Source organism: Lynx rufus, unplaced genomic scaffold (assembly GCF_022079265.1).
Source record: "Lynx rufus isolate CCGP_SWC_20201006 ecotype Redwood Valley unplaced genomic scaffold, mLynRuf1.p SCAF_20, whole genome shotgun sequence".
Classification (NCBI taxonomy): Eukaryota; Metazoa; Chordata; class Mammalia; order Carnivora; family Felidae; genus Lynx; species Lynx rufus.
Genome location: NW_025814835.1, coordinates 2546177 through 2573879, shown reverse-complemented (window position 1 = coordinate 2573879; position 27703 = coordinate 2546177). Strand labels below are relative to the sequence as shown.

Sequence of the window (27703 nt, the reverse complement as noted above, 5' to 3'; positions counted from 1 at the left end):
CGGAGACCCCATGGGAGGCCTCGCGGAATCTCTTCCTCCGCGGCTTCCATGGGGCCTGCAGTACGGACAACTAACGAAATGGTGAGACTCGTAAAGAAAAGACACGCAGCTAGAAACGCACACTCCCAGACGCCCAGACAGCAGTCGGCATCACCCTGCTGTCCTGTCCTTTATTGTGCCCCACAGACAACCTTGCAGCACCTGCGACAAGGCAGGGACCCTGCACGGAGGAGGTTCTCAATGGGGCTCAGTCACCTTCCGGGGCCGGAGAGTGCATCCGCACAGCGATGGGGACACTTGGTGACTTTCATCTAAATACACAATGGCAGAATTCAGAGGCGCTGTATGCGCCCTTGTCCTGGTACACTGGATGGTTTTCTCCTAAGTGATTTGCAATCTGGTTTTCTCGCTCATGGTTGCTTTGGGAAGTATTATCCCCACATAGGTCCATATATCCAAATGCACCAATGTGTCCTGTTTCTGGTAATTGTCCAGGCTAGTCCTTCGTTCCTAGCTCAAAGCAGCAGCATGACAGATTAAAGCCCATCATTATGGAATCCACACAATGAAGGAAATCTTCAATTACTGGGTCTTTGGTTTCTTGTTTTTAAACTCACGCTTTTTTAACTTGTACTTTCTTCCCCAGAGCTTTTCCTCATCAGGTACGTTAGAGATTCCTGAGACTATTAAGGCCACTGTGCAATCTAGAGAGCCACAACCGACCTGATTTCGGGTCCTCTCTTCCTGGGATGAGTTGCCATAGGCAAGCAAGGGCATGCCCACCCAAATTCACACGCCAAGTTCAACGTCCTTCAGAGCGGGTGAGCTGAAGTCACACAAGGGGCTTCTCTGGCTAAAAGGTCTTGAGATGCAGAGACGGCTGTAAGGGGCTCAGGAAAAGCTACCTAATACTTCGCGCCTTTGCAGAAGAGCCCCGACCAATAGAAGGTGGCCCTGCCTCGTACGGCCTGGGGAAAACCGTCTGGAAACACAGGGCTTGAAATGAAGCAACACCATTAACTCTCCTCCACGGGTCTTGTTAAATTCTGATCCTCTATTTGCTTCTGTTGGGGGCAGGCGGTGTGGATCTCTCTGTTCGGGACTTTTAGGGAAGGCAGCTTTGCAGATGAGCCCACGGCCTCCGGGAGCACGCCTGTCCGCCCGCCGACTGAGCCCTGCCCGTCCGGCCCCTCTGGCCTCCGGCGCCCATCCTCTCCCAGCCGGCCCATCGATAACCGTTCAGAACGCCAGCTCCTGGGGCTCCAATTCCCCCAAGCGCAGATTCCAGGAAAGAACCAGGAGACAGACACCGTTCCCTTTGCTTCGACCTGAGGCTGGGCTACAGTCGCATTTTCACTCAAAGTATGAAATCAGTCATTACCGGAACAAAACCTACAGGTTGCTTTTCCGTAAGGGTGGTGTTTTGGTTGCTGTTGCTTGTTTAAATTTTTTTTCTTTGCCTCGCCACTCTGGGCCCGGAGGTGCGGGACTCCCTGCGGTGTCCCACCACCAGCCGGTCCCACGGCGAGAGTCCAGATGGCAGACTCTCCTTGGAGCCCTAACGAGGACCCATGAAGCTAAGAGCACTCTGACAGCCGAGAGGCGAACGTAGAGCTCCTCAGACCCTCTACAGCCAAGTGCAGAAATAAAACCCGCGCGTGTGTCAAGGGCACGCGATGTTTCGTGGCGGGTGCTCGGAAGCAGATGCTGGGAATAACAGGTACAGGCCTGGCTGCCCCACCTCACCCCTACCCGCCTCCAAGCGGGGCCAGGCAGCCTTCCCGGGAACGGAGTCGCTGGGGAGCCCCTGCTTCCTCGCCTAAGGCCTGAGAGGCTGAGATGGGGGGTGGGGCTCTGGAGGTAGGGGCAATGTGCCCTCCTCCACCTCCAGCCGGAAGTGCCCTCTTCCTAAGTGACGTTAACACGGGGCACGCAGGTGTGTCCCTGACGTGGGAGGCCCCAAGAGAAGCATCCTGCCCGGTCTGCGTGTGGACCAGCCCCCGCCCATCGCGGGGAGGGCCAGAGGACCGCACTGGCCACCAAGCGCGTGGCTCCGCCGGGCTCTGGTTAAACTCAAACCAAGAGCCCCCGCGGGAAGGCCAGGGACTGGCGGCAGACAGAGGCCCGCAGGCGCTGTGGTGCGGACCGCGACCTGGGAACCGGTGCCCGTGACCAAGCCCCCAACTCCCATCCCGGAGACGAGGGCAGGAGGGACCCCCTCTCTGCGAGGGGCGGCCTTCTGAGGCCACACCACAGGCCAGGCATGGACAGGACCTCAAGCTGCCACAACGTGGCTGACCACCCGCTTTAAGGAACAGGGGGTGTTCCTTAAACACTCACAGTTGTGAGTGCCCGTGTGTCCCCGTCCCAGCGGCCCAGCCCCTCTCCGCAGAGGAGCCCTCGGGGCCCTTGGGCGGGTGGGGCCGTGGAATGTGCCAGTGTAGGCCAGGGCTGAGAGGACCCTCCTTGTTTGTGGAATACTTCTGTCCTTGGCTCCCCGTGCTTGGGGTCACCAGGGAGGGCGATGGAAACAAAAAGGCCCATGGTTGTGGCCCGTGGATGTGCTGTGGCAGAAATTCTGCATCTATGAGAGGCATGCGGCCGCCCGCCAGGCTACTGGCAGAGACGTCTTTAAAACTTTTCCACAAACGAATCTTATCAACCCACCCATCGCGCACAAATGCCTCCTTTGTACGCCCAGAACATATAGTTTTTATGTGCTCTAAATAGCTCACCCCTGGAGCCCTCCCACAGCAGGGACGGGGTCGCGGGAGAGGCAGCCCGAGTGCAGAGCAAACGGCCCGCGAGGGTCGGGCCGGGGCTCCACTGCGAGTCTGCACCTCGTGGGGCCCGAGTTTCCTCATCGTACAACGTGGTGCCGGCTTCCCCGGCACAGCTGGTGTAGAGATACGGGACTTTTTTTTTCCAAAAGCCCGATGTCCACACGGGTTCTGTGCCCTGAGCAGCCTCTGTCGATTCTCAGTGAAACTGGGTACCAGCAATGAACAGGCCCGGAGAGGCGACGAGATCGCCCGCAAGCAGGTGGCATCCCGGGAACGCTACGGGCTGCTCTCCAGCGGGGGGTGAATAAGCTGAAAGAGGTGTTCCTGTCTCCATGTCTGTCGTACCCAGTGGGGTTCGGTAAACATGGCAGAGTTAAACTGACTTGGGACTGTGAGACCAAAGGTCGCTGAGGTCAAATCCAGCGGACTTTGGTTCTACTGCCGACTCTGCGGCCTTGAGCACGTGAGTCCGTGTGTTCACGTCCTGGTGCCTCAGCTGCAGAATGGAGCGAATTACTGGGGTCCCTCACAGGACTGCTGGGACAAGTACGTGAGGGGCACGTAATAAAGTGGCTTAGCCCTGGTGCAGACGGAGTACCCATCAGTCAGGGCTTCTGTTACTGTGGCTGGTGTGATATTTGAAACACTAGTCTGGGGATACCTTGTATACAGCAGTAAGAGCCTACACGTTTTCCACATACCAACTATCCATCCATCCATCCGTCTACCATCCACCGTCCACCCACCACCCATTCACCACCCATCCACAATCCATCCACCCATCCACCATCCATCCACACATCCATCCACCCATCCATCCACCCATCCATCCATCCACCCACCCATCCACCCATCCATCCATCTACCCACCCATCCACCCATCCATCCATCCATCCATCCACCGTCCACCCGCCACCCATCCACCATCCATCTACCCATCCATCCACCCATCCATCCATCCACCCATCCATCCACCCATCCATCCATCAACACATCCATCCACCCATCCATCCACCCACCCACCCATCCATCCATCCATCTATCTATCCATCCACCCACCACCCATCCATCCACCCATCCATCCATCCATCCATCCACCCATCCATCCATCCACCCATCCACCCATCCATCCACCCACCCATCCATCCACCATCCATCTATCTATCCATCCACCCACCACCCATCCACCTACCCACGTACCCATCCACCCACCCAATCACTCACCCATCCACCAGCCATCCATCTACCCATCCAATTACCCACCCATCTCTCCAGCCATCCACGTATACATCCCCCCAATACTCATTTCATTCTTATGTTTAGCAGAATTCGAACTGCCCCCAATAATTCTCACCCTTATATAATCCTAAAAAACTTATAAAAATGATGAGGCATCCCTTGTGATTATATTATGTCACATGGAAAAAGGGAGATAATCTGGGACTGTTTACTCCAACCACAGGAGCCTTTTGAAGGCAGAGTTTTCTTCAGCTGGTAGTGGAGGCAGAGGTTAGAGAGACTCTCAATCAAGCAACGAAAGGTGGAAAGCACCGTCTCTGGCTTTAGAGACAGAGGGTCCACGCGCAGGGTCCAGAGATTGGCCGCTAGGAGCTGAGGGCAACCCCAGAAGACAGCCAACAAAGAAATGGGGATCTCATCCCAACAACCACACAGAACTGGATTCCGCCAACAACCTGCTTGAGCCTGGAGCCAGATGTCCCCCCGGGCCTCCAGATAAGGGTCCGACCTGGCTGACCCCTTGACGTCGCCCTGGGTGGTGCTGGGCAGAGAACCCAGCACGTCACGGACAAGTTGTGTTTTCAGCTGCTGAGAGTGTGGTGACTGGTTATGCAGCAACAGAAAGCGCATCCATGTCTGCTGTGTGCTGGGGGAGCAGACGGAGGCGAACAAAACCGGGCTCCTGTCCCCGTGCGCTCGCAGATTAGGAGACGGGAATTCATAGGACAACCTCACAGGTAAATACACGGGCTTTACACGAAAGAAAGAATCTCGTCAGTGGGAGGGCCTGGGGGTCGGAGAAACTTCGCTTCCCTGTGGCCTGGGGTGAGAAAGGGTCAGCCACACACCAGGGCTGGAGATGGAAAGGGGCCTGGACACGGAGGGGAACGTGGTCCCAGCAGGCCGAGTGTGGGCGCGCTGGGTGACGAAGGTCACGTAACGTGCTTTGTTCTTTATTCTACGAGCACGAGACGCCACAGAAAGGCCTTTTCAACTGGGACACAACATAACCAGATGTATGTTTTCAGAAAGCCCTCCTGGTTCCAGAGCCAGGGAACAGCAGAGAGGTTGAGGGGTCAACCAGGCCAGGGATGATGGAGGCCTGGGCTGGGGTCAGCGTTTGGGGGCTGGGGCAAAGTGCAGATCCGGGAGTTTAGGGGGTAAGAATCAGCACGGCTTGGGGCAAAGCTCTGGGGGTGGGGAGGGGGGAGGGGGGACAGGACAGCTTCCAGGCAGCGTCGGCATCGCCTGGGAACTTGCCAGAAGTGCAGACTCTCTGGCTTGTGCCAGGCCCGCTGACCAGAAGCCGGGCGGGCCCCCGGTCTGCGTGTTGAGAAAGCTCCCAGGGATTCTGATCACGGGGCACCTGCAGAGCGGGAAGTCTCGGGCGGGCGGAGGGGTGGGCATCCACCGAATCAACACGACCGCCCAGAGGGGCTGTCGCGTACACTCCCAGCGCGGGCCGCACTCCCCTCCGTCCGAGCCTCTGGACGCCCCGCCCCCAGACCAAGTCAACAGGAAGCTCAGGGCGCGGTGAGGGCACCTTTAGAGGCAACCCCTGGGCTCCAGGGCCACCGAGGTGGCGGGTGTCGGTGCCACCGTCCCCACAGTCTCCCCCGAGTGGCCCAGGACCTGTGTCACCACTGATGAACCGCCTTCAGGGCAGGGCGGGTCTCACTCACGAACACGGTGTCGTCCTCTCCCCCAGGGAACGTCGGGGAGCTTTCAACACCAACCTGTGCTGTGGTCCCAACGCCAGCCTGGCTGACGCAGATCTGCCCGTTCTGGAAGCGGGCCCCACGCATCGCGCTTAGATTCCTGCAGCGATTTTTAAGTGCAAACACTTCAATACATGAACGGGAACCGCAGGAGGAAGTGCCGGGCCAATCCCTTCCAGCTTTCCGTACTTCTCCTTCCCCCCAAAATTTGGCCTCAGAAAACAAACAAGAAGGTAATAAGACTCCAGGCTTCGATGAGCTACAGTCAGTGCAGCAAACAGTAAAGAAAAGTGGAAACATCCTCAGAACACGAAAACAGCATCATGCACCTTAAACATCACCTTTAAACCGTCTTGGTTTACCTTTAGCCCAAACACAAGTTCAACAGCGGCTTTCCAGAGCTCAGCGGGCATCACGTTCAAGCTCTGTGCTGACGCCTTCAGCCAGGATAGTAACCTTTCCTCGGGAGAAGCCGTCTGGCCCTGGGTCACGACTGTCAACAGCCGCAAAGTAGCAGCCCGCGGTCCGAGCCCTTCCTGCTGGCCCCAACCTGCGCTCAGGTCACTTCCTTCACTTTGACCCCGTTCAGCCCTTGTCCCTGTTGCAATTCTGGGCAGGTCTGAGATCTCCCAGCCGGATCTGTGACCTCACGGCTGACTTGTGTGAAAATCACAATGTCATCTGATGTGCGTTATCACACCCTGAAACTCCGCACAGAGTAGCTGGGCTGGAAATGTCGTGGGCAGGTGCTCCACACCCAGAGCTCAGGCTGCCACCTTCCCCACCAGCCACGGGGCCACCCCAGGCTGCCCAGCGCACCCTCAAGACGGCCAACTCGGCACAGGCTTGAGATGGAGATCCAGGGGTGGCTCAGGGTCTCTCGGGGGCCGGGAGCCCCGTCCGGGACACGTCACAAGTCGAGGAGCCCTCGTCCTGGCTCGGGGCAGTCAGGCCCCCCACCCCCCGCTCCCAGTCCTCCCCGGGGGCCAGGAGATGTGAACAGGTGCTTGCTTCCTTTGTGGGGAGAAGTACCACAGAGGAAAGCTCAAACACGCGCCCCACACCTTGACCCCCCTGCGTGTATGCTCACGCATTTACAGCAAACGTGTATGAGGGGCACCCATGGGGGCGGTGTTGGGAAAGCCAAGTGCATGGCCTTTGCTGGAGGTGGCCATCGTGCACCAGGAACGAGGCTGAGTCTGCACGCAGCCCCCGCCACAGTGACTATTGAGAAGGGAAGAAAATGCTGCAAAAGCAAAGGGGGGGGTCTCTTCTCAGAGGCCACGTGGCAGGACGACTGCAGGGGGACAGGGGGGCCCCTGTGCTCTCAGAGTCTCCCAGCGCTGTGTACAGCGGTCAAAGAAGGTTGGAGGGGAGGTGACTTCCTACTGTAAGGAGCCTTTGGAGCAGGTACCATCTGGGCGCTGCCTCAGACTTCCTCTCTGTAGGATTGTGGGAAAGACAGTCACCTGCTGGGAGAAGGTGGGGGGCAGGGAGGGACACACAACACCTGTAACGGTGTGTGCATTGTGCGGAGCTTGGTGACAGTGCCTTTCTGCTGCACCTGATTCCTCTGCTCCTCTTGTGTGTGTGCATGCATGTGTGTGCATGCCTATGCATTTGTGCACACATGTGAGTGTGTGCATGTAAGTGCATGCACACATATGTGTACATGTAGGTGCATGTGTGCATGTAAGAGCATGTATGTGTGCATGTGTGTGCATGTGCGTGCATGCATATATGTGCATGTGTGCATTGTGTGCACATGTGGGTGTGTGTATGTGTACATGTGTGTACGTGTATATGTGCATGCGTGCATGTAAGTGCACACATGCACACATGTGCACACATACATGTACACACATGTAACCGTGTGAGTGTACATGTGTGCATGCATGTGTGCATGCCTGTGCATTTGTGTGCACATGTAAGCACACACATATGTGTACATGTAAGCGCATGTATGTGTGCATGTGTGTGCGTGTGTGCATGTGACAGTATGCATGTGTGTGTATGTGTGCATGCACATACGTGCATGTGTGCGTTATGTGCACATGTAGGCGTGTGCATGTGTATATGTGCTTGTGTGCCTGTAAATGCACACGTGTGCACATGTGTACACGTGCATGTGCATGCATGCAAGCGTGTGCACGAGTGTACATGTGTGCGTGTGTGTGTATGTGCATGGGCACGCGTGTGTTGGGGAGATTGGGTGTGCCGGGTCACGTTGACGCCACCATGCTACTAAAGGACTTTTGCTGGAAAGCCAATGCTGTGACTGTTTCCCTTCCAATTCTGCTGTTTCCCTTCCTAGTGTGGGGGTGCCTGGAGAACCGATCCGGGCCACACCGGCTCTACCGGCTCCTTCCGGTCTCCCACGCCCTCCCAGCGCCCACCCTCCGCTCAGGCCCCTGCGTACGTGCATTCTCGGGCACCCTCAGGAACCCACGGGGGCCCCTCTCCCGTCGGAGGACGCCACCTTCTCGGGCGGAAGCTGTCTGTCCTGCAGGCCTCGCTGACCTTGGGGCCTGTGCGACCATCTTCCTTCCAGCTTTCTTTCCCTACTTCCAAACGCTCGCCCTGGGTCCCAGGAGGAGGCTCAGGCCATCCGGCTCTGGCAGCCGACCCCTGCCCTCCGCCCGGCCTGCCCTCGGGTCCCGAGCAGCCCGCACCCTCCCGTCGATCCGACTGCCTGCTGATCTAGCAGGCAGAATAGGGACGTCATCTCTTGGGACAAACTGACAGACCAGGGAGGCTCGCTCCACATCAGGCCTCCTGTTTCCGAGCACTGGCTGACCAAGCGCTTGGATATCCTTCTCCAGTGATGCCCTGTTGTCAGGAGTGTGTCCAGCTTCTGGAGAGACTGGCCAGAGGCACAGAGAGACCGCTGGAGGGCTGCTCCCAACAGTCCCGGCTGAAGGTCAGTGAGCGGATGCCGGTGGGCTCTCCAGGAGGGACGCAGAAATTAGTAAAGAACAGACCCTCTGGGGGGAGGCTGCACGGACCGGCTCTGTGACTGTGGGGAGGTTCCTCACCTTCACTGGGGGAGCGTCTGTTCCCTGAGGGGTGGACGGCCTCTCGGCGGTGGGGGGAGGCTGCTCCGTGCACACCAGGTTCCGGGGGCCACGCTGATGCTTGGTGAGGGCAGGCACGGAGCACGTGCTGGTGACAGAGGGGACATGGCCCCAGGCGGGGTGCAGGGGGACGGGGGGGGTCCATCCAACTGACCCCCTGAGTCAGGGCATGGGAACCAATTACAGAAAGACACGATTCTGAAATAAAACACTGTTGCACTTGGAGGGTATTTCCACACAAACTCGAAGCCACAGCAGGGAGTAGTAAGGTGATCGATACTCCCCCTTGAAGGCGGCGAGCAAATTAAACGTTTAAAAACCCTCCCCGCGCACGACGGCTTTGGTCCGTACCAGGGCCAATAATTTAGCCCAGTCACTACTGGCAGGAGGCCGTTCAGTGAATCACCCAATAGATCGATCCGCTGAAGGATTAATCGATCCGCATGGGAATTAAGAGCTGGTGTCAGAAATCTTAGATGAAAGGAAACGGGAACAGCCGCGGCTGAAAGGACAAGAGCGTGAGAACACGTCACAGCACGGAGGGCAGGTTCGGAACCAACAGCTCCGAAGCATGGCAGCGGCCTCTCTAAGAATCGGCACGAGGGGACCTGGGGGTTACGGATGTTCGGACACATCTCCACAAAGAACGTACGTCACCGCCCCAATTTTACACGTGACGCAGTCATGCTTGGGCGGTCTTACCCAGCGAGGAGAAATGCCAAGCCGGGCTTTCTGCTACCATAGCGTGTGGTTTTTCACACTGCTTCGTAACGAGTCCTGGGAATTAGACGGGCGTACCGTCCCGGATGTGTGATGTCTCTGTTCAGTCTCCCTGTAGTCCCGCCTCCACAGGGCCCGGAAAGGCCTGGAAGGGCCTGGAAGGGAGTGCTGCCATGCATGGGTGCATGCATGCACGCGGCATCTGTGCGGCTGTGTGCACGGACACACGCACACCAGCACGTGTGCATACAGCACTTGCTTAATGAAGGAATCCTTCGTCAGTTACTTCGTGGACCGTTTTTCAAGCACAGGAAATGTTCTGACTGGCTACAGGCACAGTGCTTCATTCCTATTCTGAACTGAGCAGAAATCAACACGACTTTACTGGTTAGCAGGCCATTTGCATCATCGGTGACGCAAAAGTTGTCGGCAAACTACACCCACGGCCAAATCTGGCCCGTCTCCTGTTCTTGTACAGCTTGCAAGCCGACAGTTTTTTTTCTTACTTTCTTAAATAGTTTAAAAAGAAAAAAATAGTATTTCGTGACACATGGAAAGTATATAAAATTCAAATGTCGGTGTCCATAAATAAAGTTTTATTGGAACGCAGCCTTGCTCATTTACTGACAAAAGCATCTGTGTTCGCTTCCATGCTCCAAAAACAGAGTTGAGTAAGCACCAAAGGGACCATCTGGCCTAAAACATTTACTGCCTGCCCCTTTACAGAGAAAGCTTATTGACCCCTGTCATCTATAATCTAATTTTCAGCTCTAAGAACAGGACTAATTAGCCATGCGGCCTTCGTAGGATACAAAACGGACAGTTACACATCACACAACTTCAGGAGAAGTCAGCGAACTGTGAGCCCCAGAGTCCAAGAATCTACGTAACTCTTTTTTTGCACTCAGTGTCAGAACGCATGGGAAGGTGTTCTTTGCGCTGTGGAAGTGTTGTGGCTTGACCCATAAGGCGGTGATAAAAATGCATTTGGTTTTAACGTAATGAGTAAAATTAATGGTGATTATTTTATGATTCATTATCTTAAAAATTCTTTAAATTTTAATTTAGAGAGAAAGAGAGAGAGAGGGGAGAGAGAGAGGAGGGCAGAGAGAGAGGGAGACAGAGAATCTTAAATAGGCTCCTCGCTCAGCTTGGAACCCGACACAGGGCTCGATCCCGTGACCTGAGCTGAAATCCCATGATCCCATGGGATCCCATGATCACGACCTGAGCTGAAATTAAGAGTCAGATGCTCAACGGACTGAGCCCCCCAGGCGCCCCTTCCTTCCTTTACAATCCTGAAGTTTGTTCGCTAACTCATCAGATGACACACGACTGCTTATTTTGGAAAAATTACCGATAAAAGGCCTGTAGAAAACGCAAGTGAGGACTGCAGCGGAGTTTATCTATTGGAAACCAGGTCAGAGCTGCGCCATTACTACGAATCACAGCACAACAGAAGCCGAACTTGGAGCTCTCCAGTGTGGACGTGAAGAAGCACCATTCACGACGAAATGGAAGTTGGTGCCAGCATCTACAGCCTCTGAGATCTTTTTGGAACTTCTGCTTGCTGACTGCGTAGCTGCGGGTGTTCCGGATTGAAGGGAGCAGAGAGCAGGTGCACGGAAAGTGGCAAGCTTTCTCATGCTTTCAGCGAAAGACACAGGTTCCAGAAACTGTGTCCTTGGTCTTCCGAGAAGATCGGACGCTGGCACCAGACCGCCTTACGGGGGGCGTGCGCTGTGACCGGACGAAGAGGAAACAGGGGTCCATGATTTAACTGTTTTGACCGGCCTCCCTTCTCTCAGCTGAAACAATTTCAAGCTTGACCGTCGCACCTCGAAACATGAATGCTATTTCGTAAGTATTCAGAGAATACGTTGGTCACGCCTTACCCAGGACGGGTCAGAAACAGGACGGCATCACCCACGGCTCTCAGTGTCAACAAATAATCGATACATTTACATTTTAGTAAATGAGAGAGTTATTTTTAGGTCTCTTCTTGGGGACAGTTGCAGATCTGTTCAGCAGCACTTTCTGTCCCTGGGAGCCAAGGAACAATGCCGTCAAATGTCTGGCACCGCGGAGACGGGGGTTCTTCAACAATGTCTGCTTTTCACAAGCAGCGTCCAGCACCGAGAAAGTGCCGACACGGTGCCAGCCTGGTACCAGCCCGTGTTAGCTGCTGCTGGTGTTTAAGGATAAAAATAACTTGAAAACTCTTCAGGTTGAGAAACGTTCAGGGAAATGCTTTAAAAAACTCAGGCAACGAGACATGTTATTCAGATTAAGAAACAGCGATGTCCGGCCAGATACACGGGGAGAAAAAGACATTCCAAGATACCATTTACACAGACGGCCTCAGGTGAGCCCTCTTCAGCTCACCTGCTGCTTTAACTCTTCTTAGAAATATGTTGTTTCAGTAAAGGGCACACGAATACGCTTTTTTTTTGGTTTATTTTCTTTTTTGGAAACCATCTCCAGACCGTTTATCACAATCCTATCGTCAGATACCATCCGATGTCTTAGGGTGTCCAACTGAAGAAACAGCAAAAATCCCCTACGTACTTTTGAAGATTTATGTATGAAAATTCTAAATTAGCCACGGGGGTGCTTATGATAATCTACTCTGATGTTTTGTTCCATGAACCTTGACTCGGTTGGTCATTCCGAAAGGAAATTATAAGCAGAAAGTCAGCGTTTCCACCAGATGGACGTAAGCTCGTATCTATGCTCTTACGTGGGTGTGTGTTACAAAGGTCTCTACCGGAATTCAGTCCCCTTGAACCAAACGTGACATTCAAACTTTTGATCACAGGGACAGTGTGCTCATTTCCACCAGTCTTGGGTGAATTCTGGGGTCCGGTTCCTGGTCCCTGAGTATCTGAGCCACAGCTGTGTGATGTAACCTGCCAGGTGGCTGTGCAGGCCCCCGGGCACTGAGTGGGTGTCACTGCTCGCTGTCATCACCCAAGGCCAGCGTCCCTCACAGCGCAGCAGGGGTGGGTTGCAGAGTCACCTTGGCCTGTATGTCCACACGAGTTCAAATGCAGTGCATGAACGGTCGTCGCCTGAAAGTGGTTTACAGGATGCGAACCTTTTGATCTCCACGAATGTCGTGCGTCTTTTAACGGACTGAGCAACGGTCGCGCTGTCACGTGAGGGGGCTACGTTCTCCCTCTGCTTTCACGAGGTCCCAGAGTCGAGGGACAGCAAAGGCAGAACACGTCAAAGCTGAGCCATCCACATCTGCCTAAAATACCGTTTTCACAGATGCCACTCACACCTGACGGGCAGAGCCGGGATCTCACACCACCTCCCCCCTGCTCACACCGCCTCTCCCTGCTCACACCGCCTCCCCCTGCTCACGCCACATCCCCCCACTCCCGCCGCCTCTCCCCCTCACACTGCCTCCCCCCGCTCACACCGCCTCCCCCCCCGCTCACGCCGCCTCCCCCCCCCCCCGCTCGCGCCGCCGCCCCCCCACTCCCGCCGCCCCCCCACTCCCGCCGCCTCTCCCCCTCACACCGCCTCCCCCCGCTCACACCGCCTCCCCCCCCCGCTCGCGCCGCCGCCCCCCCACTCCCGCCGCCCCCCCCCACTCCCGCCGCCTCTCCCCCTCACTCCCGCCGCCTCTCCCCCTCACACTGCCTCCCCCCGCTCACACCGCCTCCCCCCCCCGCTCACACCTCCTCCCCCCACCTGCCCCTGCTCACATCACCTCCTCCCCTGCTCACATCACCTCCCCCTGCTCACACCACCTTCCCCTGCTCACACTGCCTCCCCCCCTGCTCACACCAACTCCCCCCCGCTCACACCGCCTCTCCCTGCTCACACCGCCTCCCCCTGCTCACACATCCCCCCGCTCACGCTGCCTCCCCCCACTCCCGCCGCCTCTCCCCCTGCTCGCGCCGCCTCCCCCCCCGCTCGCGCTGCCGCCCCCCCACTCCCGCCGCTTCCCCCCCTCACACCGCCTCCCCCCCCGGCTCACACCGCCTCCCCCCCCACCTGCCCCTGCTCACATCACCTCCTCCCCTGCTCACATCACCTCCCCCTGCTCACACCACCTTCCCCTGCTCACACCGCCTCCCCCCCTGCTCACACCAACTCCCCCCTGCTCCACCACCTCCCCCTGCTCCCGCCGCCTCCCCCTGCTCGCACCGCCTCCCCCTGCTCACACCACATCCCTCCGCTCACGCTGCCTCCCCCCCTGCTCCCGCTGCCTCTCCCCCTGCTCGCGCCGCCTCCCCCCTGCTCACACCAACTCACCCTGCTCCCACCACCTACCCTTCCTCCCTCCCATCACCTCCCCCTGCTCAGTCCATGTCCACCTGCTCACTCCGCGTCCTGTTCCCTGGGTGCAGGGAGAGGCACCCGTCTGGGAAGATGCGAACGGCGGGCTTTTAGTCCAGGGAAGTGTCGGCTTAGAGAAGTTACATTGGAAGGTGATTCCCCAATGACCACAACAGTTCGCGGAGGCTGGAGAAGAAATATCTAGGGTCTCTCCATCCCTCCGCTGCCTGCGCACCGGACATCTTCAAGGATTGAGCGAATCAGACACGAAAATGCACTTTTCCAGGGGGCGGTGGACGGTGTTTGACAAACACCCAAATGCAAATGGCAGACATCCACACGGAAGCAGAGGCAGACAGCCTGCCCTCTGGAGCTCGGCGCGCAAACAAAATAAAGCCACGGCGGGTAGGCGTCCGCCCGAGCCAGCAAACGCCTCTGACCGCCGAGGCCGTAAACAGCAGCGGGGCTCACGCTAGGCAGGATGAAGAGGCAGCCCACACACTACCAGCCGGGAGGGACCGGCAGCACAGGGGCCGTCCCCAAGGAGCGAAGCCCGAGACACCCCGCCACGTGGACAGACCTGCAAAGCGCTGAGCGAAATGGCAGAAGTGTGCAGATCCACAGACAGAACGTGGATTAGCGGTTCGGGGACTGGAGGCGGCAGAGGGGGCGTTGAACCGCCATCGGTGCGTGTGGTCTCTGGGACAAGAAGCTTCTGGATTCGGTGATGGTGAGCACTGCCCACCTCCATGAACTTGATGGGCTAGAAATCGCATCTCAATAAAGCCGCGAACAATGAAAGCGATGACGGAGGTCACTTCGCTCGCGTTGCTTTACTACAACTTTTCAACGAAACAGAAGAGACACCAGAACAAAAAAGGGGATGCGTTCAGATTTTCCACGCAATTGAAAGAAGCCAAACCATGTTGAGTATTTAATTCCTAATGCCGGCGAGCGCCCTGGTGATGATGTATCTATGCAATAAAATAATTAGATCTATTACTCGTCAGGAGCAGGTTCTGAGCAAAACTTACGATCACAGGATTACCGAAAACCACTGCAGAGACAGAAATGTAACGATCTTCTGTACTGTGGCCTCCGCACAGGACCGCCATGCCGGTAAGAAGGCCGCTGTGGGCTGAGAATCAAAGATCTCAGAGTAACAGGTGTCTCTCTGGCTTTGTCTCCACTGGGAAGCACACTCCTGCTCACATCCCCTCCCAGGGCTCACGCGCTCAACAAGAAGCAGACGAGAAGTGGTCCCAATGGCTCGTACCCTTAGCGTGCTGTCCCCTCAGGATGACACAGGCAGGGACCGGACCCCCGGCTGAGAAGGTGGCTGTGGAACAAAGAGGCGCCAGGGTGGCCCATACGGGGGGGGCAGGTAGGAAAAGTAAATGTCGTCCTTACGAGGTCGGCGTGTCAGGCCCGTTACTGACTTCACTCCCCCCAAATTGCCGCTATTATAGGCTCTTTTTTACCGACGTCAACAGCGAGGCCCAACGAGGTCAAAACAGAAAACACCCACTTATTAAGCAAGAGGCAGGATTTGAACCCCATTCAAAAGCAATCTCCAGGCGGGCAGGGTCCCGGCTGTTTTGTTCAGTGCTGTACCCCTGCACTCAGACGCGGCCTGGGGCGAAAGCGTTGCACGATAAAGATCAGTGGGACAAGTGATTCCTATTTCAAATAAGAAGACAACCTTCGCGGGATGCAGTAGGCGATACGGGCCATGTGGTGAGAGCGTCGTAGCCCGGCCCCCGTTTAAATCTGAGCAAAGAAAACATTGTTCTATTTTCTGTCTTTGAAGTTCCTGCAAGTGTAGGGTCCAAGCCACGTGGGGAGCTCCAGGGGGACCTGGACGTGATGCCCGGTGGTCTGAACATCCTCACTTTGGGAAGCCAGGCCTCAGGTGTGCAGGGAAGGGGGAGCGCTGTTGTCCAGCCCCGCCCCTACCGACCACGGTCTCTGCTCACACGCAGGTGTGCTACGTGCTCACCACTGGGTGCCCCCTGATGACCCTCGACTCCCCGCGGGAAGCCCACCCCTGCAGCCACAGGCACAGGCACCGTTTCAGGTTTCTCGGAGTGCGGACATTGTCACCGCCGAGGCCCTGAACCCGGTGACGGCAGCAATGACAGAAGCCACACGCTTTCCGCGAGCAATTCCATTCCCGCATTCTTGTCCTCTCTTGACTCCGAGAAGCTGCATGTCCCCGGAGCACCGCGGCTCCACGGAAGTGTCTGGAAACCTGGGAGCTGCTGACTCATCGGGACGATCTGGCAGTGAGCCCTCCCCTTCTGGCTCGTGGATCTGGCCGAGGACAGACGTGGTTGCAAAAATAAGGACTTGAAGACTCACATAGTCTGTTACCGTTTTCGAAGATAAACTAGGGTTCTGAAACGCGAAGACGGCGTTCTATTTATACTTTAAATGTCAAACTGTGTATTTCCCCCTTCGTGAGCTTTGTGGGAGCCGGCCGCCAGCTACCGAGTCACTGTGCACTCGATGACGGGGCCCCAGCTCTACACACACCGCGTGGCCGCTGCCGAGCGCAAGTTCCGTGAATGGCTTAGAAACGACAGCCTTTGAAGGACTCACACCGGTTTGTACAGTACTTCTAAGGCACATCTCTGAGCGCACCAGCCCGCCGCCGATCGTCCCGGGCACGCAAACTTGGAAAGAACATTTCCTGGAATCCAAGGAGCGTGTGCAGAAGACACGACCTACCGTGATCCTGACGTCTCCGCCCCTGGGGCTCCCGCCCTGCCCGAGGGCCAAGGTGTCCACACTTTCTCTTTGTCCTCCTGTGGCCCCTCCCCCCCAGCTGGCTCCCCACCCCCCACAGGATCTCAGGCCTTTATTTCTCTAACTCAGTCGGAATGACAGTGAGAGCAAGAATGGCTCAGGGGACCAGACAGCATCCCCTGAAGGATGAGGCCGATTCCTACGTACTGGAAAAGCCGGAACCACAACCCGCTGCTCAGGAGGGAAATGCCCAGGGGACCCCCCAAGTCCTGCGGGATAAACATCCTGCCCCTCTGTTCCCAAGAAAAACAGCCCCGGCGACTACCTTGCTCCGCGAAGCAGCCCTGAGAGCACAGGCTTCCTGATCCTACGGAAGCCCTTTAGTCATCCGTCCAGGCAAGCCACCGCCTACAGGGAGGCCCCCAGGAAGCCCTCCGTCAGCACACTCCGCCGCACAGCTGGAGCGGCGCTCGCTCCTTGTGCGCGGAGCCTCGCGGTCCACACGGCTGCCCCCGTGCCTGCAGACAGGCGCACCTCCACCCTCGGGCCTCTGACCCAGCTTGGGGTCGCGGGAGACACCCTTACTGTGTGTGTGAGGGTGAGCACGTGTGTCCATGCACGTGTGAGTGCGTGTCTGTGCACGCGTGCGAGGACGTGTAAGGGTGAGCATGCCTCTGCACGCGTGGGCGAGTGTGAGCGTGTCAGCGCACGCGTGGGCGAGCGTGAGCACAGATTCCACTCCGCTGTGGCAGGTGCCGCACAGGCCGGCAGAACGATGGACAAATCTTGTCCTGAGGCCCCGAGATGACCCGGAATCCGAGGAGCGAGCGTTGTGAGGACCTTACAGAGCGTTGCCGTCTGGAGGCAGGTGCCCCATCCCCTCGTCCCTCCACGTGTGGCACGCCGTAGTGACGAAGGGTCACATTCCGGTTACGGGACCACTGGTTACAACACGTGCTCATGGTGTCTTTGGTTCTTAAGAAAGACTCCGAGACATGGGGCGCCTGGGTGGCGCAGTCGGTTAAACGTCCGACTTCAGCCAGGTCACGATCTCGCGGTCTGTGAGTTCGAGCCCCGCGTCAGGCTCTGGGCTGATGGCTCAGAGCCTGGAGCCTGTTTCTGATTCTGTGTCTCCCTCTCTCTCTGCCCCTCCCCCGTTCATGCTCTGTCTCTCTCTGTCCCAAAAATAAATAAACGTTGAAAAAAAAAAATTTAAAAAAAAAAAGAAAGACTCCGAGACAAAGAAACTGAACAGTAAGACGTCATTTTTTGAAGTCACTGAAATACAAAAGTTTCAGCTAGAGGCAGAGGTAAGACCCCCCCCCCCGGCGTTAGAGAGACAGGGAGGAAGGTAGGGGTCCCCTCCTGTGCACATTTTATATAATCTGGAAAGTCCTGAAATAAAAACGGCCCGGATACACAAAGTCTACCTAATGAAACACTCCAGTTAGAATGTGCACGAACTGCCTCCGTTTACCCGGATTTCACCTGCTGGCGACATGATGTGTCTCCAGCCACCTCTGACCCCCCCGAACGAGAACATCAAATTTGCTGGCACTGTGCCGTGTTCATCATCTAGCTTAGAAGCCCGCCTGTCACCATCCTCACAGCTGTCCCCTACCACACAGACGTGGGACTGTTTCTTTCGATCTGGAGCCTGGTGACATTCCAGAGCAGGAAGTCTGGGTGAAGCAAGGACCCGACTTTCACCCGTCAGTTGCTGTGAGCTAGGAGGCTGTGGCCACTGGGCCCGCGCGTGCGGGAGGGACAGGGAGGCGCAAGGACCACGGACAGCTTCCTAGGAAGTGACACATCACAGCTCTGAGGGCAGAACCAGTCAGAGTGCACCTGCAGAGCACGACTCAGTCGCCAGTGGTGTGGACAGGAGAGGGGTCAGTCCGTGTGCTGGGGAAGGACAGCTGTGAGGCCCCGTGTCCGGCCCGCAGTGCCGCTAAACTGGGGCGTAGCACGGTGTTTTGCTTTCCTTTTAAAGACTTCCTTCCTTCAGTTAAAAACCATCCAGGGTAACGCTCTCGGCGGAAGTGAGGACGCGGGCAGGCTCACCCCGGAGAGGATTCACTGTAGAAACACGCAGGTCCCTCCCGCGGCGGGCAGAGGGGGCGTGAGCACTGCTCTGCCCGTGGGCTGGTCCCCGGCCCCTGGACGCGTTCCTGGCGGCCGAGGCGTCAGGAGAACACGGTCCACAGCCGCACGGCAGCTCCTGAGTTCACCCCGCGAGTGAGTCCGGGCTGGGTGTGCGGAGGAAGCGAGAAATGTAACTTTTACTGGGGGAGCCACACGCGGGTGCTTTCAAACTGGGGGCCTGCGACCCACGAGCACAGCAGCGGGTCAGATGAACGGATCCATAGAGGCCCGGAGGATTCTGAGTCCCCGGGTCTCAGGCTGGGACACGGTGCTGTCCACTGGCCACAGCCCATCACAGATGCTATTTGTGCCTTTGTAAGGTCTGTGTTCCCTCTTTGTTCTGGAAGTCTTTCAGTTGTCCTATTGTGGCTCTGATGGCCTCGAGTGACTCTTAGCCACCCATTTTATGGCGAAGGCCACACCAGTGGGGGCAAGTGCACAGGGCAGTCACCATCAGGCCTCTGCGACTCCGGACGCCCAGCAAGCTCGCGGTGCTCCCGAGAGTCGTTCCTTCTGCAGTGAGCCTCCACAGGTGCAGCGTGGCCTGGGCTTGGACCTTGCGACGCTCGCGGCCACCTCCCAGCCTCCTTCTGGACCCAGTACCCCCTCCCTCCTCACCTGACCTCACCAGCGGAGACGCTGGGGGAGGTGTTAGGAACGTGTGCTAGCCCGGGCCTGCTTTGGAGAAACCTCCCTCAGCTCTCTTTAGAAGGTGAAACACGGGTTCTGTCTCCCAACGTAGAAGGCCGTGAAGAAGCCGCCAACACTTGCCTCTGCTGGGGCAGGTCAGTGGCGAGGACAGCAGGGCCTGCCATGACCGCGAGGAGATGCCCCGCTTGGTACCCCACACCCTTGTCTGCGGGGGCTCCTTGCTGTCACCGGGGGCATCCTCGGGGCGGCGTGCCATGCAGGGTGCACCAGAAGGTGGGACCGAGCTGCTCAGCTGGGGGCAGCCACTCCCCACAGGGGCCGCGTGGCCAGGGTTTCACCATCATGCGGAATTTCTACGGAACAGGTTGACCAGCAAGCCCCAAAACTACAAACCGCGTCTGTGGACCCTGTCCTCACGAAAACACTGGGATGAAGGCAGTCTTGGCATCTGCCAGTTTCAAAGGACCAAAGCCACTCCCCGAGTTTCAGAGGTAACTTTGTCAGTGAAGCACATGTGTGCACACGAGTGTGCGTGCAAGTGGCCAACGCGCATGCACACGCACACGCGTGTTGACGTGCGGCGCTTATGCACACACGCACGCACATGCATGTTCTGATGCATAACACACATGCACACATGCACACGCGTGTTCTGACGCCCGACGCTTATGCACACGAGGCGAGCTTCTCACGAGGGCAAAGCTCAGGTTGAGGACGTGCAGTCGGGTGGCCTGATCTTGGAACAGAGCAGTTTGCGGAAGAGGGGGCAGCGGGCTGGGGCAGCGTCCCTTGGATCACCGCGTTATCGCCAGGTGAAGACTCAGCCACACGGGGCTGGCCCTCCGCGAGGACACGGACGCCCCTGCGTCCGCCACATGGACTCACCTTCCACAGGTGGCGGGGAGGCCGACAACACACGCGGGCGTGGTGAGCCCAACCCCAGACAGCAGGGGGCAGTGTCCCCCTGTCCCGGCCAGACGGGGCCACGCGACGGGCTTGTGTGCCGGGGCCGCGTGACTGCTTCTGGCCCGGGGAGTGTCGGCGGAAGGGATGAACCCTGTCTCCCTGACGATTAGCCAGTCCCCGGGTCCCCAGGCCCCAGGGGAAGCAGCCGGGGCCTCTGAGTCGCTGCTGAGAGGACAGCTGCCTGACCTTGCCGGGCTGTGACACGGTAAAGCCGTGTCACGGAGCTCTGAGATTTTGGTGTCTGCAGGGTCCCAATGCAGCTGTCTTCTCAGTAGGCGGGTCAGAGGAGTCCTTGCTCTGCAGGGGACGTGGGGGTGCAGACTGGAAGGTGGGAAGCTTGCCTCCAGATGTCTGGGGAAGGAGGGCACAGAGGGAGGGCACAGCCTGTGCAAAGGCCCCGTGCTCAGGAGCAGAGAGCAGGTGGGTGAGGGAGGCAGGGCCGTGCAGGAGGTGCAGTCGGAGGCCCCCGGGCCCACTGGGAGCCACAGACTGTGAGGAAGGTGGTGGGCTCTGAACAGGGAGGGGCGTGAGGGCGGGGCCTGGCTGGAAGCAGGAGCCAGGTGGAGCTCCCAGAACCACCCGGGTGAGTGCCGACGGCGGCTTGGACCGCAGTGACGGACAGGCGGGAGCTAGACAAGCCCGCGAGGGTCCCGGGGGCGTTAGAGCCGGGCGCTGTCGGCAGAGGCGCGCCGGCCACTCTGCTGTCCGAGCGGCAGAGGACAGGGAGGCCCAGAGTCCGGCCAGAACCGGAGCGTGGTCACCAGGCACCGGCCTCCATTCCGTCCTGCTCGCCCACTACCTTCCTCAGGCGTCCCTGTCTCCGGGAAGACAGTGCACACACCTCCACGCACCTAAGTGTAAACACTGCCCACCCAAGGGTCACACGGCATACCGACTATCGAAGGCGTGATGCATTTTGTTAGGGGGCAGCTGCACCCTGGTGGAGACGCTGGGTGGCGGTCCTCCCTGGTGAGCTCCACCCAGGGTGGCTCCTCTCGGACGCCCTGGACTCGTCACGACAGCCCAGGGCTCGGCCGTTAGGGCGTCAGCAGGCGCCTGAGGCTGCGGGTCCTGCCCAGAGGTCTGCGGGCCAGAGTCCTAGATACGTGGCCAAGCCATGTGTCCAGCAGCTGGTGCTGGGGGCTGGCGAGTAGAAGCAGACGTCCCAGGGGGCCTGAGCGCCCAGAATCACTGCGGGTGCCTCTGCGCTCTGCCCCACTCCCCCCGCCCCCCGGAGGGCATCGTGGCTGGAAATAAGTAAGCTCGGGGAGCAGGGAATTGACTTTGCTGGGGAGGCGGGCAAGGGGCGGCCTGGGAGCTGCCAGGACGCAGCAAATCTTCACAGGTGTCCGTGGGTCTAAGAGACACAAGTACCATCACAGTCACCGAAACGCACAGACTAATACGTATTACGTTGTCTCACTGTTTTTGTCGTATCTGTCAAATAGAAACGGAAGCGGCCTCTGTTCTCCCCGGGCCCCCCGGGGCTAAGCCATTGTGCCCTCCGTGGGGCTCAGAGCAGGGCCAGGAGCCACAGTCTTGTCCTTGTGGCCTTTGAGCCTCTAACCGTCCTGGCAGTCAGGCCCTCGTCTCTACAACGAGGGGTCAGACAAGACGATTTCCAATGTTCCTTCGAGTTCTCGACTCGTGGTTTTGACTCTACGGTTTATATCTGCCCCCAAAGACACACTCAGGACTGATTCTGTCCCTGGTGCGCATACGAGTAAGAGGGCTCAGGCAGCCATCGAGCCACAGGTAGCAACAAAAGCCAGCAGCCGGCGTTCCAAGAGTGGGTGGTGCAACAGCCGTTCTCGGAGGGCACCGAGGACCGCCCCAGACAGACAGTTAACGAGGGGTCCCCAGGAAGACACAGAGCTATTACTGAGCTGACTCAGAACCCTCTATCAGTAAGGACTACACCCTACTAGTTTTGCAGCTTAATCTACGAATCAGGATCGATTCAACGCAAAGATTCCTCGACAAAGCATCTCAAAGAGCTTTGCTCATGGAAAGGCCTTGGAAACCACAAAAAGCAACGACTGTTTTAACGCTACGTGAAAGCACTCAGGGAACGTATCTTTCTGTCTGCGGCACAGCATTCCTCCTCCTGGTCCTGCTCTTATGGGCACTTCCCACCAGGAGGGGCACCCCCCACCCCCGCCCCAGTCCCTGGAGGCATGTGAGGGGGGTCACACGGGAGACCCACAAGGCGAGGTCACCAGGAGGACGCGTGCATCACACCGAGCGCCCGGGCACAAGGAAGCTCGTAACCCAGTTTATTTCAATTTGCCTGTGCAACTAACCAGTGCGTTCGCCGGACAAGAACCCCAGGGTTGTTGACGACCGCAGGGTTATCTGAGACAACAACTTAAACAGGAGGGAAATTCTTACAGCTGGCTCAACAGAGCTGCGCATCCTTTGAGGAAGGCAAGGAGCCTTGGTTCTGCCGGTAGGGCTGACGGTCCCGGTGGCAGACGGGAGCGTCAGACACGTGCACGTTCCCTAGCTGGTTCCTAAGCTACGGGTACGTCTGCTGTCCCCCCTGCCTGCCTGTGGGGGAACCAAGACACAAGATGAGCACACGGGCAGAGATCGCACAGCTAACAGGTGGTGCGGCTGCATTTCCTCCCACGTTAACGGGAGAAATTAAAAAAAAAAACAAACGGACTGGGTCTCACTTTCCATTTGGGCATCTGGGTTCAATGAATCTCCGGGTTCAATGAGAAGTCCAGCTATGAGCAACTGCTGTAGGGCAGACCCATGGTCTTACTTCAGTCGACCTCCACTCTGCACTTTTTATATTGTATTGTTTCCTGGTGCGTGAGCCAACTCAAGCTTTGTGGCATGAAGATACACAAATACACACACACGTATCTATACTTCAGACACGTGTATACACTTCAGTGTTTCTAGTAGGACTACTTTTTGGCTTCGCCTTAAACATGGCTCATTGTATCTCCATCATTTGAGCACCAAGGTGCTGGTGGATCTGCACAGGGGTCCTCACTCAGCCACGCGAGGGGTCCTGCAGGCGATGTTCTCGGGACCCCGACACGCTGCACAGGTGCGCCCGAATCTCCCTGACATGCTGGGGCCGCATCGCTTCTGCTTGGACTTTTGAGATGCGGGTCGCGTCCGGAAGGAACCACGGTTGTCTGGGAAGAGCAGGGGTGCCCTCTTTTGGGGATTTTGCTCCTTTGTCACTATAACTGAGGGAGACCCAAGGCGTCTGCTCGTGGCAACTGCATTGTTCCAGCCCGTGTTTCAGTCCTGGGGCTGGTGAACTCTGGAGGGAGGGGTGGAGGTACGTGGTCCTTGCCGACTGGGCTTCAGATGACAAGGACCACGTATGACACGTGTGGGTGTGTGGTTCAAAAAAAGCTCAAAAACAGGCCTACCACAAAACAACCTGGTTCCCCAAAGCTCAGACAACACAGGGTTCCCTAGGCGACCGTGTTTCCTTCCTCTTCGGGTAACTAGGCAAACAGTCCTGAAGTATAACCACACACTGTCATAAAAAAACACTACAGAAAGGGATTTGTACGTGTGCTCTGATGAGTTATTTACTTAGGTCAACAGCAATCCTTCATTCGGATTTTCCCTTGAAATGGAAAAGTCAATACAAATCTTTGGTGCATCGCTGTGTAGACGACCAGCCGTGGCCTTCCCAGAGGTGGGGGCTAACTGTGCCCTTGGTGATTCTGAGTGTGCGGCGTGCAGGCCGGCAGCTTAGGGCACCTGCACCACGGTCAGCGCAAACCTCTCTCGGCCCCTCTAGTCCCGTCCTCCATGCGGGGCTCCTACCGGCCGAGGTAAGACAGTCTTTTGTCCTGACATTCACAGAGACCTTGAGTACATCCTGCAGGAGCGTGTCAGGTAAGGGATAAGGACCATTCTTCTGACACGCGGACAACACGATCATTAGGAGCCTGGAGATAACCGCTAAACGGGTGCCGCTGACTCAGGGCTCACAGAGCATCGCGAAAGCAGGGCTTTTTATCGTACTTGGGAAACTTCTGCACTTTTTATCGTACTTTCCAGTCAGGGAAAGTGGGAGACGGCTGCCGATTTCATTTGGAGTGACATTTGTGCAACACTTTGTAATTCATTTAAAACTTTTTTTAATGCTTATTTATTTTTGAGACAGAGAGAGAGAGAGAGCACACGTGAGCAAGTGGGGGAGGGGGAGAGAGAGGGAGACACAGACTCTGAAGAGGCTCCAGGCTCTGAGCTGTCAGCACAGAGCCTGAGGCGGGGCTTGAACTCACAAACCGTGAGATCATGGCCTGAGCCGAAGTCGGACGCTTTCCGGGTGCCCCGGACACTTTATAATTTAGAATGAGTTCTCATATGTATTTCCTGAGATTATACAGTCAAGACCGGGAGCCAAGATCACGTTTGCTTCTCTTTTCCCTGTCACTCTGCCCCTCCAGCCTGGGGTTCCTTTGCATTTCAGGAAAGCGCTAGGACGGGTTACGGGTGGGAGACTCTCGTAAGTCGAAAGCAGGGGCCCAGCCGCTCTGCGGGGTCGCCTTGTCTGTCTTCAGGCTTGCTGAGCACAGAACAGTGGGAGCCAGCAGGCCCCTGGGCCGTCCTTACTCAAGGTCAGAGGGCGGGCTCCTCGCGCTTCCCTCTGCGGTGACTCGGCCTGGGTCCAGTGTGAGCCACACGTGCCGAGGTGATGATTCGGAAGCTGCTTCCTGACCACGTGAGGGTGGCTGTCGACCCCACATCCGTAAGCGTCTCCAGGGCTCTAGGCCCCAGAAGTCACGGCAAACGCAAGAGGCGGAGGGGACCTGTGTCATTATTCTTCCCACCGGGAGGCAAATCTAAGTTTGTCACATGACTGAAACGGCAGCATCTCTGCTGGTTTTCACCGTCAACTGTAGGCAGCCGTTGTCCAAAGTGTCCCTCTGGGACCACTGTCCAAACCCTCCCTCTGGGACCACTGTTCTGAAAACAACCAGGGGAACAATGAGGAAGGTGGTGGTTGCTTTAAAGATAAGTAAGCTTCGGGGCGCCTGGGTGGCTCACTTGAGGGTCCGACTCTTGGCGTTGGCTCAGGTGATGATCTCACAGTTCGTGGTTTCGAGCCCCATGTTGGGTTCTGTGCTGACAGCGTGGAGCCTGCTTGGAATTCTGTCTCCCCCTCCCTCTCTCTGCCCCTCCCCCCACCACTCTGTCTCTCTCAAAAATAGGTAAATAAACTTTAAAAAATAAAAACAAGTAAGCAGAGCCAAATCATTCCAAAAGGCATTCTTTTCACATAGAAAGCTTAAATTTGGACATTTTTATTCTGTCATTTTCTTTTACGTGTGTACATACGTATGCAGTTGGAATATAGGAGGAGAGAGAGAGTCGAGAGAAACCTTTGTGTTAGAGGTTCAGAGGCGGACTTATTCTCGAAATCACCGACGCTCGGACATTCCCTTCAAATCTGCAGACTGCCTTCCCTCTGCATTCAGAACACCTGTGGGGGGCGCCTCGCTCGAGAGCTGCCTCTAAGGCCTGGAGACCCCACCTGGAAGGCAGCGGACGATGCCCCTCCGCCCAATTCCCGTGAAAATCGACGCGCAACACGTCCAACCAGGCGGGTGTTGATTCCTGTGGCAGTATCTGACTGGTTTCCGTTAAACGAATCTTCCTGGTTTTCCGTCTCTGGGCCTCTGGCTTGTGCTGGTTTTCATTACAGTTTAAGACACCGGGCAAATGGGCAGCGGGACTTGTGTAATTACGAGCGCTTACTCAGGGCAGGATCACAGGAACAGAAGGGATTTTTGAAAAAGAACAAGCAAATCAAGAACAAAAAAATTGGGGTGGCTTTTCCTGCCCGAGAATCAAACGACAAAGAAGCCCTTTCCGTAAGTAAGCAGCGGCCAGGCCAGGGAACGTGGCGAGAGGCTGTCGGCCAGGAGAGGCATGATGAGCAGGTGCAGGGGGCGCTTACTTCTGTAGCCAGAAAACCGCTCTCCTCCCCTCCCGTCTACCCTGCGCCCTCAGGGTCCTGGCCGGTCCCCTGCTGCCCCCTTGTCCCCACCTCTTTGGGAATTCTTGGAGAAGAGAACACAGTAAGGCGCGTGGACAGATCTGCCTGGCCGGGTGACCTTGGGGGCATCACCGAGCATCGTGGTCACACGGGAAAGGGGAGTTTTTTCCATGTAAAATCACATGAGAACTCGTTTATTCTCAGGGCGGGGGGTGGGCACAGAAATGGAAATGAACAACGTATATAATGGCGACGTGTGTCGGCTGGGCTCCACAAAATGTACACTTTTATAGAAAACGGTTATTTTCCAACGCCTCCTGAGTCATTCCTTGTGGTTGAACTATCTGGGCTTTGGGACCGTTTCACTTCCCTGTTAGATATTTTTCACCATTAGGTTTTCCACCCCCAATTGGTCCAACAGATGATGAGAGAGATATTGTATAGTGAGGATACACGTGGGAAGTCTCTGGCCTCTGTGTACAGACAGGCACCCAACACAAGAACCCGAAGGGGACGGGCCCCCAGGGCGGTCACGTTGTTGGGGAGAAGAGACAGCAGGTGGCTAATGAAGGGGACTTACCTCCACGTTTCTAGGGGGTCTGCAGTTTTAATACTGAGAACAGAGCCATGGATTACTCATGTAACGATAAAATTAAAACCGTCCCTCAATGAGTGCACGTGCACACAGATGGCACACGAAGCCACATCTACAAGTTCCGTGTCACCTACCGAACACGTCACTGTCTTCCGAGGCCTCCCGGGAAAGGTAGTGGGGGTTCCTCCTCTTGCTAGATTCTCCTGTGCTCGTGTCTGCATCCTGGGAACAAAACAAAACAGACGACACCCTTTCTTAAGATGCAGTGTTTCACCTGGGTGCCTGGGGGGCTCAGTGGGTTAAGCATCTGACTTCAGCTCAGGTCGTGATCTCATGGCCAGTGAGTTCGAGCCCCGCATCGGGCTCTGTGCTGACAGCTCAGGGCCTGGAGCCTGCTGCGGATTCCGTGTCTCCCTCTCTCTCTGCTCCTCCCCCGCTCGTGCTCTGTCTCTCTCAAAAATAAAAATAAATAAACATTAAAAAAAAAAGATGCCGTGTTCTATCAACAAGCTAGTTGTAATACATTTTTCTTCTTGTAAACTTTGTGGCAAGATAATTAGCTCAGGGTGGGTTTTCTGCGGAGGATTCTGGATTCCGGCCTGTTTTCTCTGCCTGGGCTTGCAAGCATTCTCTTGTTCCAGGGGATAGATTTTCACACAAAGGAAATTGCATATCACCTCGGATAAAATAAATCAGCTACACATCACGGCCTGCGCTCCGGAAGCCGGCCCGGTGGCTGTCTGGGCTGCAGGAAAGGATGGATGCCAAACCTGACTTTCTTGAAT

General features: G+C 56.7%; 1 protein-coding gene and 1 long non-coding RNA gene across 24 annotated transcripts in view; one reads left to right on the top strand and one right to left on the bottom strand.

The window, feature by feature from the left end:
- MBP (myelin basic protein) overlaps nucleotides 1-27703 on the bottom strand; it is a 117227-nt gene that overhangs the window by 39240 nt on the left and 50284 nt on the right. For 9 of the 23 annotated variants that reach the window (XM_047086276.1, XM_047086277.1, XM_047086278.1 and 6 more), the window contains exon 3: nucleotides 27053-27140. The exons of the other annotated variants lie outside the window; for them this stretch is intronic. In XM_047086276.1, the coding sequence (XP_046942232.1) occupies nucleotides 27053-27140 (88 nt within the window). The remainder of the gene's footprint in view (nucleotides 1-27052; nucleotides 27141-27703) is intronic. 23 annotated transcript variants of the gene reach the window in all.
- LOC124517069 (uncharacterized) lies at nucleotides 1844-24505 on the top strand. The gene is made up of 4 exons (XR_006963291.1): nucleotides 1844-1917; nucleotides 6731-6735; nucleotides 10931-10934; nucleotides 24495-24505. It is a non-coding gene; the product is annotated as an uncharacterized LOC124517069 (long non-coding RNA).